Consider the following 11416-nt stretch of genomic DNA (forward strand, 5'->3'; position numbering starts at 1 on the left):
GGACTCGGAATGCTCTTGACGGCACAGATTGGCGTGATCTGTTGTGCTGGCATTGTCTCACAACGGAGGATTTTACTGTAGTAACACAGCACCGTTGTTTGTGGTTGACCTTGTTGCAGACAAGCGTAAGAGGGCCTGTACTCTCTTATTCTGTTGCCCTGGGTCTCCGGCCTTCGGTCGCGACCTTTTTCCACTTGGAACACATCCACACCATGGGTCAAGAAAATGTGCACATGCCAGGAAGCGCTACCTGCGGGACATTTCCATTATCGCACGTTGTCAAATTACTCACAAACACTTTTCCGTGGTGATGAATTTAGCACCAGGTCCGCAACGGTTTTGGGAAAATCCGGGTGCGCCAATTCTCATCTAGGGTTCTCTGATTGATAGACGAAGTAAAATGGATCAGACTTTCGAAGCTGATGTGGATAAGGTACGGAGTCGAGTACGTAGTGCACAGCCAGGGTCAAGATTCGTGGCGGTGGTCGGCGGAAGGCTAGGGGGAAGGTTTAGGCCAGTCTCTCGCTAGGGGTGCAATGATGGTAGCCTATTTCTTGACAGCTTGGTCAGCTTCATCAGGAAAATTCCAATGGTATGGCGTTTTGGTGTTTTCATCTGCCCACTCCGTATTCGTTTCGTGGTTATACTCACCGACGGCGACGGGACTCGCAGATCTATCTCCGGACATCTCGACATGCTGCATCAGCCCACAACGGTGCATGAAGAAGCGAGGTGATAGAAAGCAAACGAGTTAGGAGTTTCCGTGCACAGCATGGCATAATCGGACTGCCGCAATCCCCCCCCTGAAAGAGATATCTGGCAGACAACTGAGCACAGGTCTTGATAGGGAGTGGTGAATTAGGGGAAGGAGCTCGTATTGCCATGTATGGTACCAAGCTCGCCCATTATCCATCCTTGTCATTTGAAAGATCATTTACAGAATACTCCCAAAAGGAGTTCGAATGCTATCTACATTGATATTGTATTGAAGAGCCAGTTTTCCCTTCCGGTTAGGCAGTCGAATCTCCCTGGTGCGAGATCTACCTGCCCAGTGTCAATAGTCTATTCCCAACAGCTTCATGCCGCTGCCGCACGGCTTACATTCCATAGTGGTAGTCAAATTCAGGTTCCGTCAAGCCCAAGATGGAGGCAGTAGCCAATTAAGAGCCCTTGTGCCTGGTATGTATGACATCGGAATACAAGATTCGCTTTCTCCGTACGGACGGCTCCTGTTGCTGCTTGTTACCTGACCACCCAACACCCAGTCAACGCAGTTGAGGAGGGCGTCCCTCCGGAGTATCTGAAGTTCCCTGTGGCATTACCTCTCGCAGTGATCCCAAACTCCTCCCCATCCTATCCGCATCCCATCCACAGTCCTAGCCTCCAGTCCCTCTCCCTCGCCGTGTTTCGAATTGCGCATCACATTCGTCGCGCCCGCACCCTCTGCCACTCAAACCCATCAAACCATTCTTCCCATCATCCCCGTAGCCACCGCACCATCACCACAGCGTCCCCTTTCACCTGCTGTACTACATTTTTTCACTTCCACCTCCCGACGACGCTCGTTAATTCATACCAAGCATCAGCTATTGTGCTTGCTTTCGATGGCATCGCCATTGTGACCGTCTTCCTCTCCTGTTCCCTCCACGCACTACTGCGCCGACCACCAACGTCTTCACCGTTTGCTTGTGTGTTGAACCTTCCATCGATCTTAAATCTTCCCTCGAATCTACATCTTTCAGTCCCTCGTTTCACCTCGAGTCGATGTCGCCGACAATCTACTAACTTCATAACGTTCGTTCCCTCCTATCGCCGACCCTCATATCGATTGGCTTGTTCAATATTAAAACCTTCTCGACCCTCGGCTGTGTTTGGATCAAAGACATAATTTTGGACAGCTTCAATTGCGACCAACTTGACTCCTAATCGGGCGTGCCCACTTCGGCCGTCTGCTGTAATAATTGACTATACGAATTTTCACCCTTGCTTACAATGGCACCTTCCCCCCCTCGCCTGAGGATCCTTTCAGGTGAGCATGACTTACTGCTGATTCCCTGCACACGCCTCCGACCACGATTGGAGCTTTTGCTTCCCTCCCTTCTCTCCCCAATCCATTCCGTCCCGAATGAATCCAAAGCTAAGACGTTGCTGTACAGTCGGTGGGAATGCAGTCTCGGCCTTCCTATCATGGCGGTTACAGGCTACGAACGCCTGCGACGTGACTCTGGTCTGGAAAGCCAATTACCAGGCCGTGGCGCAATACGGTGTCTCTTTCAAGTGAGTAGAAACACATATCCTCGTTCTATCTACACGCCCCTGACACCTTTTCTAGATCCCAGCTGTTTGGCAATGAACGATTCAAGCCACGTTATGGTACGCCGATTCCCAATTCTCTCGAAGATGCGAAGCTCACTGATTTCAGTCGTTCAAAGTCCCGAAGAAGCAGCCAGCCAGCAAGCGGCCTTCGACTACGTCCTCCTCTGTGTTAAAGCCCTTCCCGATGTCTACAATCTCGCAGACATAGTCCAGTCGGTCGTCACCCCTCAACATACTTGCATTCTTGTAAACACTACAAACACATTGGGGGTGGAAAGACAACTTGAGGAAAGATTTCCCACGAATGTCGTCTTGTCTCTAGTTTCCGGTGCCGATCTGATGCAGCTCGGGTCAAGCGAATTTGAACACAGCGGCTCGACCGAAATATGGGTTGGGCCCGCCAGCCAGAATTCGACGATTCCTGGATCGATTCAAAGAGATATGTCTGAAGCTCTGGCCATGACCTTGACAACGGCACAGGTCGATTGCAAAGTGTCACCAAACATAAAGCAGCAGCAGTATGAAAGGATGATTGGGTATGTCAAGTTTCATCCACGCCAACAGGGACCGGTACTAATTATATATATTAGGCCCATTGCTTTTCATCCCACCAGCGTTCTTTTCGAGACTCCCATCCTCTCAGATCTTATACGGCTACCCGGTGTCCAAGATCTCATATCGGACGTGATTGAAGAGCTGCTGCAGATTGCCACCGCGCAAGATTGTAAATTCCCCGGCAACTTCAAGGAAACGACCATTCAGACAATGATCGCAACAAGCCAGGATCCCAGCACGATGTATCAGGACTTTACCGCCAGGCGACCAATGGAGGTCGAGACCTATCTTGGCTCACCGGTTGAGCTGGCGAAGAGTACCGGTGTCAAAGTGCCCCGGCTCGAGACACTCTACGCGATGCTACGTCATGTCAATACTATCAACAAAGATCGACCACAAGCCGTGCCGCAATCACCTTCTGTTGCCCAACCGCCCCCTCGAACCATGTCCCTCTCAAATCCCCCTCCACGACAGACCAACGCCTCACTCAACGGAGCTCCCAGGCCCATGCGAGGTCCTCCCATGGGTCCTCCTGGCAGACGAGGTCCTCCCCCGGTCAATGGATTCCGAGGTCCTCCAAATAGTTTCCCACCTCGAGGTCCCAGTCAAATGCAACGCCGGCCGTCTTATGACGAGACAAATCTTGACGAGTTCAGCCACGTGGTTCTTTATGATGAATTGGCCGACGGCGAATTGACCGCCAATTATGGAGACAACGGACAACCTTCAGCTACTTCCCTCAGAGAGCGAGAGCTCATGTTGAGAGAACGAGAGTTGCAGTTAAAACAGCAAGAGATGGCCATGAGGAGTCGAGGGGGTCGAAGAACTTCCCACAATCGTCACCAGGACTTCGACGACGATGATGATGACGATGATTATTTCGATCCCATGCAGGCACGCGGTCCTCCACCACCGGCAATTGACCCTGACAATTTTGACATGATGAGCGTAACGTCGCGACGAACAAAAAGAACTACCAGCCAAAATCAGCTTCGAAAAGATGTGTTTGCCAATGGAGGTGGTATGCGTCCAGGCTCCTACGGTCGACCAAATTTAGGCAAGCATCGTACCAGTACACAAATACTTTCTGATATGCCAGTTCTTGGAGCGAACATCCTGGATAATCCCATGATGGGCTTTTCATCAAATCGATACGGGTCCGTGGATCGAAAGGAGATGGCCGACGAATCACGTGCGAACTCGTTGACGGCCAGCCGGCTCCAAGAGATGGGTATGAATGGAGGCCCATATCCCGCCCCGCCTAGTCGAAGGGCAAGCCGGTCACCTGGGAATCCATTCGGTCCACCGGGACGAGTACCTAACCGGCCATCACCACCGAATGATCCTTACATGCCGCCAGGCCCTCCCCGCAATGGCAGACCGTCGCCTCCAGGAGGTATGCCCGCACCAGTTCCAAGATATCCTCCAGGTCAAGGCAATATGATTCATCCACACCAAGTTGAACAGGCTGGGGTGAGCAAACCATTCCCACCACCTAAAGCTCCTGTTAAAAGTCTGACCGGAAGTGCCAGTGCTAGTGCGGGAAGTGGTGACAGTGGAAGTGCCAACATTGAATCGGAGCCATCTGCTCACAGCAGTACCAGCAGCTTCGCACCTCGGCAGATGCTGAGCATGCACTAAGAGCTGATTAGCGGCGAATCTGTCCGAGCTGATACCGCCTGAATCGACTTGGTGGCCTCGTGGGCAACCTTTAACGAGGGCTTTTTCGCCATTCCACACAGCATCGTATATAACTTTGATTGTTGCCCTGTTTTCACATACACTTTAATGATCAGCTTTCTCAAATCTTACGACCTGATGGGCCTGAGATGGCTTTCACACACAACAGAAAAGCACTGGGACGAGTTCGAGGGACGGCACACGGTGGAGCGGACATATTGGAACAATCGGCCTCAGTGTCTTTTGCGTACATATAGCATTGTGATGAGAAAGATCGTCCCTATTACACATGAAATGGTGCCGTCGGATGGTCTTGGAATTGTGTTGAAGAGAGAAGGAATTGGAGGGTGGCGCCGGGCTTCCCGGCGGAACAGCTCCCCAGTTCGATATTGATTGGTGAAGGAGACCTTTTGTATTGCATAATTTGGGGGCATACACCTTTTCCAGGCAACGAACACGATGGGGCTGAGATGAATAATTATGCTAGGGTTTGCATGGTAAACAAGGCGAATTGTGAAATGGGGCTAGGGCGATACGAGACATAGGGGTGACTTCCAGGCGATCAGCGTAATTAATCAAATGCAAGCAAAGTTGAAGAGGGTTGAAGAGGATGAATGCAGTCTCGTCTCGTTCATGTGATCCGCCGCCCATTCGAGAGCTCGGTGGATTTCAGATTGATTACGACCGGAGAGGGCGAGAGAATCACAGATGTGGACAGGGGCATATCAGGCAAGGCTGCTACCCCCTGATTGTTACCAAGTCCATGCTGCCCGCAAATCGAAGTCACAGGGAGTCGGTCTAGCAGGGAGAAAGGAGAAGCGCACATGCATGCAGCACACATTGTTTGTGAAGAGCAAAAAAAAGGGAAACCTGGGCGGGAAAAGTGTGGGAGTCAAGAGAATGGTCTTTATCGAATGTTAACTCTGGATTGAATTACTCGAGCGTCACAGCATGTCAGTAGAATGCCCGTCTCAACTCAATTATACTGGTGTATCTTCTCAAGTATTTGCTCCACAGCTCACCAATACGGAAGTAGGGGCCTTCGTTCAATGGGTTGTAGTAGCTTATCGAATTAATAATATATCTCACCATTTGAAGCAGAACATGGACAAGTCATCCCTCCATCCACCTAGCGACCTAGCGGTCGAGGTACGGCCTTTGATGCCAAATCTTCTCACGATAGGCACTTTCAGGAACCAAGTTTGCTCTTCTCTTTCCCAATCCACCTCCTATCGAATGTATATAAGCAAACGTGTTCTACTGCTCTCTGGCAAAGAACTTCCCAGCTGCCTCGGGAAACTCGTTACCGGCTTCTTTTTGCTTCTTCTCGTACTCGAACGACGACGCGAGCGTTTCATAGGTCACGTTGACGGGATGGTTCAGGATGTACGCGACGGTGCCAAACAGGGGAGAGGTCGGGATCGTGGAGCCTGCGAAGCGGATGTGTCGTCTCATGTTAAGGGAGAAAAGGTGGTAGGGAAGGAGGCTTACCACGATGAGCTTTGCGACGTTGGGTAGATATAGGAGTGATGCTTGAGATAGAAGCTTGAAAACTGTGTGCATGGGAATGACTTGCTCGTTGCTATTTGTCGTGGAGATTTTTGCGTCTGGTGACCGAAGGTAAAGAGCTGATCTTTTGTCCCCGCTCAGTCCCCGAAGATTTAGTGCTTCGAAGAAGGTCTGAAAATATCCCGGCACGGCTTGTGTGTAACCGAGTGAAGGGTCGACTTGGACGCGGGCTTCGAGGTGTTTGCGCACGACCAACTCGTCTGTAAAATACTTCTCGCCTCGAATAAGGGCATGTGTGAGGCTGGCGACGTCTATCCTCATATCAGTGAACACCATAAGCGTCCGAAAGACGGAAAGAGTTCACGAATCACTCTCTGCTAGACCAAAATGCTTCACTCCATCTGCAAAAGCAGAATCAATAAACTCTGTCTGCATGGCGCAGAGGTCGTCTCAACAGCTGGTACAACAATATCAAAGCCTTTGTAGGATTCTGGGTTGGAGAGACTTCCGATAACACGTTTTGATGCTGTAGCCGAACACTTGACATTATTTTTTTTTTTGTCAGCGTCATCAAATGTGGGTCAAAAAATGCCACACATAAGAGATGCTCTTTGTGGAATGCCAGTAGATTAGATATTTGAGGCCTATTGTACTCTTAGCAGCGAGAAGGACAGAATAAGGCATCTGATCGACAAAATGGCCCGCAGAATTCAGCTAAACGTGCGTGGAGGACAGGGGAAATCGAGAGGTGTGGTTATTGGGAAAAGTGTGCGCCCAGGCCATCTCGGTGACATGAATGATCGGATTCTGAGAATCAGTAACACACATCCCTGGCAGCGGAGAAGGATATTTCAAATCCATTTCACCTTCGTGTAGGTCAAAGTGTTTCTTCGGGCCAGACTTCGTTCGCATTCGGAGCACAAGATACCACAATGCTGGCCAGGAGTTTGATTTGTCTTCAACGCCGAGCTTCGAAGTCACACCAGGATAGACTAGGCTTCTCGCTGAACTGCTACCGCATTTGGATGAACTCTGCCGCGTTGGGATGAGGTATCTGTTGATAATCCAGAGCTGGGGTCCAGATGGACTGACTTGGGCCTCCAATGCACAAGGAGACCGCATCCATGAAACGTGTAACCACTCTCATTTTGACCTTGTCATCCCGTGAGTGGATCTGCATTGAGAAAACAAATCGATATATTTTCATCTGGAGTGACTGGAGCTCTCAGCTGGCCAATTGATTTACACTGGGAGAAGGACGATGTTTGCAGGTGGCTTGGCTTTGGCTTTTGTGAACAAGTCTGGAGAGGAAGGATTGGGGATCCCTACCGACGTGAACGAGGCTGAGACACGATTATTGAATACTTCATCCTTGCCGACTCGAAGCTGCACGTGACTACAACTTCGTCGCGTACCACTCCGTCGCGTCTTGCCAAAACACCAAGCATCTTTCTCAACTTGGGCAAAGATACCTCCCCTTGGTGTAGATCAGCCTCTGATTCTCCAGACACAACTATTCTCACCATCTTTCAAAATGGATGGGAACACCGTGAACGCAAAGCAGTCTCTGCCCAGACCCTCATCTGCTGCCTCCGTGAACATCACTTCCGCCAACAAGAATCGTCAATATGCACACCTACATGCGCAATTGGCTCAACTCAATGCGCACCTGGCCGATACAGAGAATTTGCTGAGAATGACGGCCGTCCAGGCTCAAGACATGCGATTCCTCGGTGGCTATGTGGGGGCACTGTTCATGGGCAGTGCGAAAGTGCTGGGCGAGGAAAGCGTACAAAAAAGAGGCAAACAAGAAGAAACAGCAAGAGAGAGATAGCCTTAGCCTCCATTACGCCTTGATACGAAGACCGGGTCGACAAGAACACGAATTGAGGATATCATCGCACATTTCACAGGAGCCCTGAGCAGAATCCAATCTTGCTCCGAATGACTGGTCCGGTCAATGCGGTTTCTCTGTTGACTGCGGAATAAAAAGGATAGACATGCAGTATTTCTCCTCGACTTCCGCGGCAAATGATGCCACCAATCTCCAGCAAATCGACGTGGCTAGTCCTTTCGCCGACTTTGTCACCATCTATTGTGTGGAGAAAGTGTTGCTCTGCTGGTTTACTCCTCCAGGACCCAAGTTGTTGTCAGCGGATGTATTTGCATTAGGACTCTCTGCATCTGTGCTCGAGCTAGAAAGAGCCGCTTGCCGACCGATCTCCGCCAGGTTAGCCTTGGGAACAGCCAGACGATTTCATGCCCATATCGAAATGGCAACATACTTGACTCGATTTGTTGCAGCTGGCATCCCCTTTTGTCGTTAGACTCGGCATTTGGGAACGGCTGTTAAAATTTGTTGAGGGAGAAAATTTGTATTTAGTATAATCCGGCTTGAGACGAGGGAGTTTCCTGAGGAAAGAAAACTTTTCGTAACCCAAGCATGATGACTGCTCTTTAATGTGTGAGCTTTCAGCCCAAATGACATTCAGGAATTCCAATCCAGCCGCGGCGAATTCTTCTCAAATGAAGTCTTCGCTGTAGCTTTCCAGGGCGATTGAGTAGAAACCGGTATTGATCGACATCTGGCGAAACAATCACACGTCTTGACCTGATGATGGAACGCGTCGTTCCCATCACTCTAGTTCTCTTGGATATCCACCCAAATGGCACCGCGTCAAAAAGCTCAAGATAACGCAGCCAACTGATAGCATGAGTCAAGCAGCATACCATTAGCCCAATCTAGATTGATAATGACAGTCTAGCGAATCATTTCAGACTCTTTTCGTATTCTCAACAGGGCTGCATATGTGTTGCGCCTAGATGCAGTTCGGTCCAGGCCGACCTGAATTAGTACCTCTCGATTTTGTTACTTCAGCGGCGTATTTTGCCCTAGCCCATATGCCTGCTGCCGACTGTTGTCCACGATGAACAAGGCCAAAACCAGTGATGGCATCTAGCCCTCATTCGAAATCCACAACGATCTTCCCCCTCGCTCTATGTCTCATGGCTCTTTCATAGGCCTATCCTTCATCCGTCAGTTCATATCATTTTGGAAACAGCTGCATCTCGGCCAAACATGCAATCACGGATTGACGAGCACATCCCTTCTTCCCGTCCGCCATTTTCCAGAAACTGTCTATGAATGGCTTAACCGTTCCCGCCTCCACCAATTCCAGGACTCTTTTTGGTCGCTGAGAAGAATACATACCGTCTCGGTATTCCTCCAAAATAGTGGGTAGGAATTGGTTCACTTGCGTCCTCAAAAGCCATGCGAAAATGGAGAAGAAATCTGCCGCTGGAAATGCGCTCATTGCACCAAGAAGCAGAAAAGAACCCGATTGGGTGAGATAAGAAGGCTATGAGGTATACAATTCATCGGACGTCCCGACCGCATCCAAGATCGCGTTGAAGGGAGAAGCTGAATGATGCTGCTTGAGGTAGCCGTGCAACGGGTCATGGATCGTGTAGTCAATGACCTAGCTCAATGTGTTGAGTACGTGAGAGCAGATACGATGTGGTAGCATCGCTATTGTCATTCTGTCCGGGGAAGGGCGGACCGTTACTCCAAGCTTAGCTAGGCGGTGACTCAAGTCGTGTCTGTGCTATTTCCTTGGTTTTCCTCTGGCAAAGGACGAGCACAGACGGCATGTTTTGGGGGTGGTAAGACCACATGGCAGGTTGCACCAGGGTGTGTGAGCCTGTTTGTTTCTTTGTTCGTCCGTTCGTCCGTCCGTCCGAGGTACGATCCAGGGGGTAATGAAATGAGAAAGACATGTTGAATGTCCATAATGGCGGTGGTACCTTGTGTTAGACGAGGCCGACGGAAATGAAATCGAGGTGCACACCACGGATCCGGCACTTCAACTGCAATTCCCATTCTCTTTCAACCAATACAGCTCTTAACCACTGATGATATTCCTTACGACTTTCACTCAGCCTTCTGCGGTTATGGGTGTATTTCAGATGTTGACTCGGAAGATATTGCTCATGCTTAATGGTCCGCTTGCGAGAAAACACCCAGGATACTTCGGATTAACCTCGGGGGAAATTCTCAGAAACCCCCCATGTCTCGGTGAATCAACGGTCAGATTCGATCGTCAGGGGTTTTGATGGGTGAAGTTTGAAGTTTTGTCATTGCATCTCATCTTGTCCCTTCTCCGCGATCTAGTGTTTTGGGTTTTTGGTGGAGCCACAACATACCTCATAGCTACATGAGTCCCCTGAGTTTGGAGAGGGCGGGCCCAGCCCTGGGACCCCTCTTAGTCAGAGATTGTGACCACACTATATACCTCAAGTCACTACAAACGCCACCATCATCGCATCTACAGCTCCAGATACAACCAATGCAGCTGTCTCTTGCACCCTTGCACGAAGCCTTTTTCCACGGGATCTCTAGCATGTTCTCCCCTCCCTTTTTCCGCCTTTTGTTTTGGGACCAATATTTATCGAGCGGTATATCCACCGTCAATAATGATATCGGCACCGGTGGTGTAAGAACTAGCATCGCTGGCGAGGTAGACGTAGGCGCCCTTGAGCTCAGTGGCTTTGGCGTCACGGCCCATGGGAATCATCGAGTGCCATAGATTCTGAATGTCTTGGGGAACGAAGTCCGACAGGCCAGTGTCAATATAGCCAGGAGAGATGGAGTTGACACGAGCGAAATCACGCCATTCATTGGCGAGGGAGCGAGCCATGTGGATGCAGCCTGCTTTGGCGACGTTATAGGATGTCTATATCACCAATGTCAGTTTCTCAATCAGAAAATGTTCAGAGGGGAGAGAACACAGACCTGTTCTTGTGGGAAATTGGCAATGTGGCCAGACATGGAAGCGGTGATGATAAAGCTGCCAGTCTTTCGCTCACGGAAGTGAAGACCAACGGCACGAGCGCAGTGATAGACGCCGGTCAGATCGGTCTGAATGACTTCCTCCCACTTCTCGACAGGAGCGTCTAGAATACCGCTGTCGGCGGTGCGACCGGCGTTGGCGATGAAGACATCGACCTTACCGAAGTCCTTGACGACGTCGGCGACGAGTTGTTCCACCTCTTTGTAAGAGCCAACATTGCACTTGTAGGCCTTGGACTTGACACCGTATTTTTCGGTGAGTTCCTTGGCGTTTTTCTCACCGCCAGCAGGGCGGGAAGAGTAGGTGATGGCGACGTCGGCACCCATTTCGGCGCAGCCTCGTGCGGCCTCAGTGCCGATGCCAGTGGCACCGGAGGCACCAGTCACGATGACGACTTTGCCTTTGAGGCTGAAGAGGTCGTGGAGGGAAGTGGTGGTTGGGACGGGGATAGGCATTTTGGCAGAGAAAAATTTCTCAATGGGGGCGGGGTACTATGCTGGGTTTGA

General features: G+C 50.4%; 4 protein-coding genes across 4 annotated transcripts; 2 read left to right on the forward strand and 2 right to left on the reverse strand.

Annotated features, from left to right (window-relative positions):
* Nucleotides 1-2125: 2125 nt before the first annotated feature.
* On the forward strand, nt 2126-4512 carry Z518_00954 (uncharacterized protein; the record flags this gene model as incomplete). Its single annotated transcript, XM_013421555.1, has 4 exons — nt 2126-2277; nt 2333-2373; nt 2423-2852; nt 2907-4512. The coding sequence occupies 4 exons, from the start codon at nt 2126-2128 to the stop codon at nt 4510-4512; spliced, it is 2229 nt and encodes a 742-aa protein (XP_013277009.1).
* A 1296-nt stretch (nt 4513-5808) lies between these two features.
* Z518_00955 (uncharacterized protein) lies at nt 5809-6381 on the reverse strand (the record flags this gene model as incomplete). Its single annotated transcript, XM_013421556.1, has 1 exon — nt 5809-6381. The coding sequence occupies one exon, from the start codon at nt 6379-6381 to the stop codon at nt 5809-5811; it is 573 nt and encodes a 190-aa protein (XP_013277010.1).
* Nucleotides 6382-7594: 1213 nt separating this feature from the next.
* On the forward strand, nt 7595-7894 carry Z518_00956 (uncharacterized protein; the record flags this gene model as incomplete). The annotated part of the gene is made up of 1 exon (XM_013421557.1): nt 7595-7894. The coding sequence occupies one exon, from the start codon at nt 7595-7597 to the stop codon at nt 7892-7894; it is 300 nt and encodes a 99-aa protein (XP_013277011.1).
* Nucleotides 7895-10505: 2611 nt separating this feature from the next.
* Nucleotides 10506-11365, reverse strand: Z518_00957 (uncharacterized protein; the record flags this gene model as incomplete). Its single annotated transcript, XM_013421558.1, has 2 exons — nt 10506-10793; nt 10853-11365. The coding sequence occupies 2 exons, from the start codon at nt 11363-11365 to the stop codon at nt 10506-10508; spliced, it is 801 nt and encodes a 266-aa protein (XP_013277012.1).
* Between the last annotated feature and the right edge of the window lie 51 nt (nt 11366-11416).

Source organism: Rhinocladiella mackenziei (genome assembly GCF_000835555.1).
Source record: "Rhinocladiella mackenziei CBS 650.93 unplaced genomic scaffold supercont1.1, whole genome shotgun sequence".
NCBI classification, from domain to species: Eukaryota; Fungi; Ascomycota; class Eurotiomycetes; order Chaetothyriales; family Herpotrichiellaceae; genus Rhinocladiella; species Rhinocladiella mackenziei.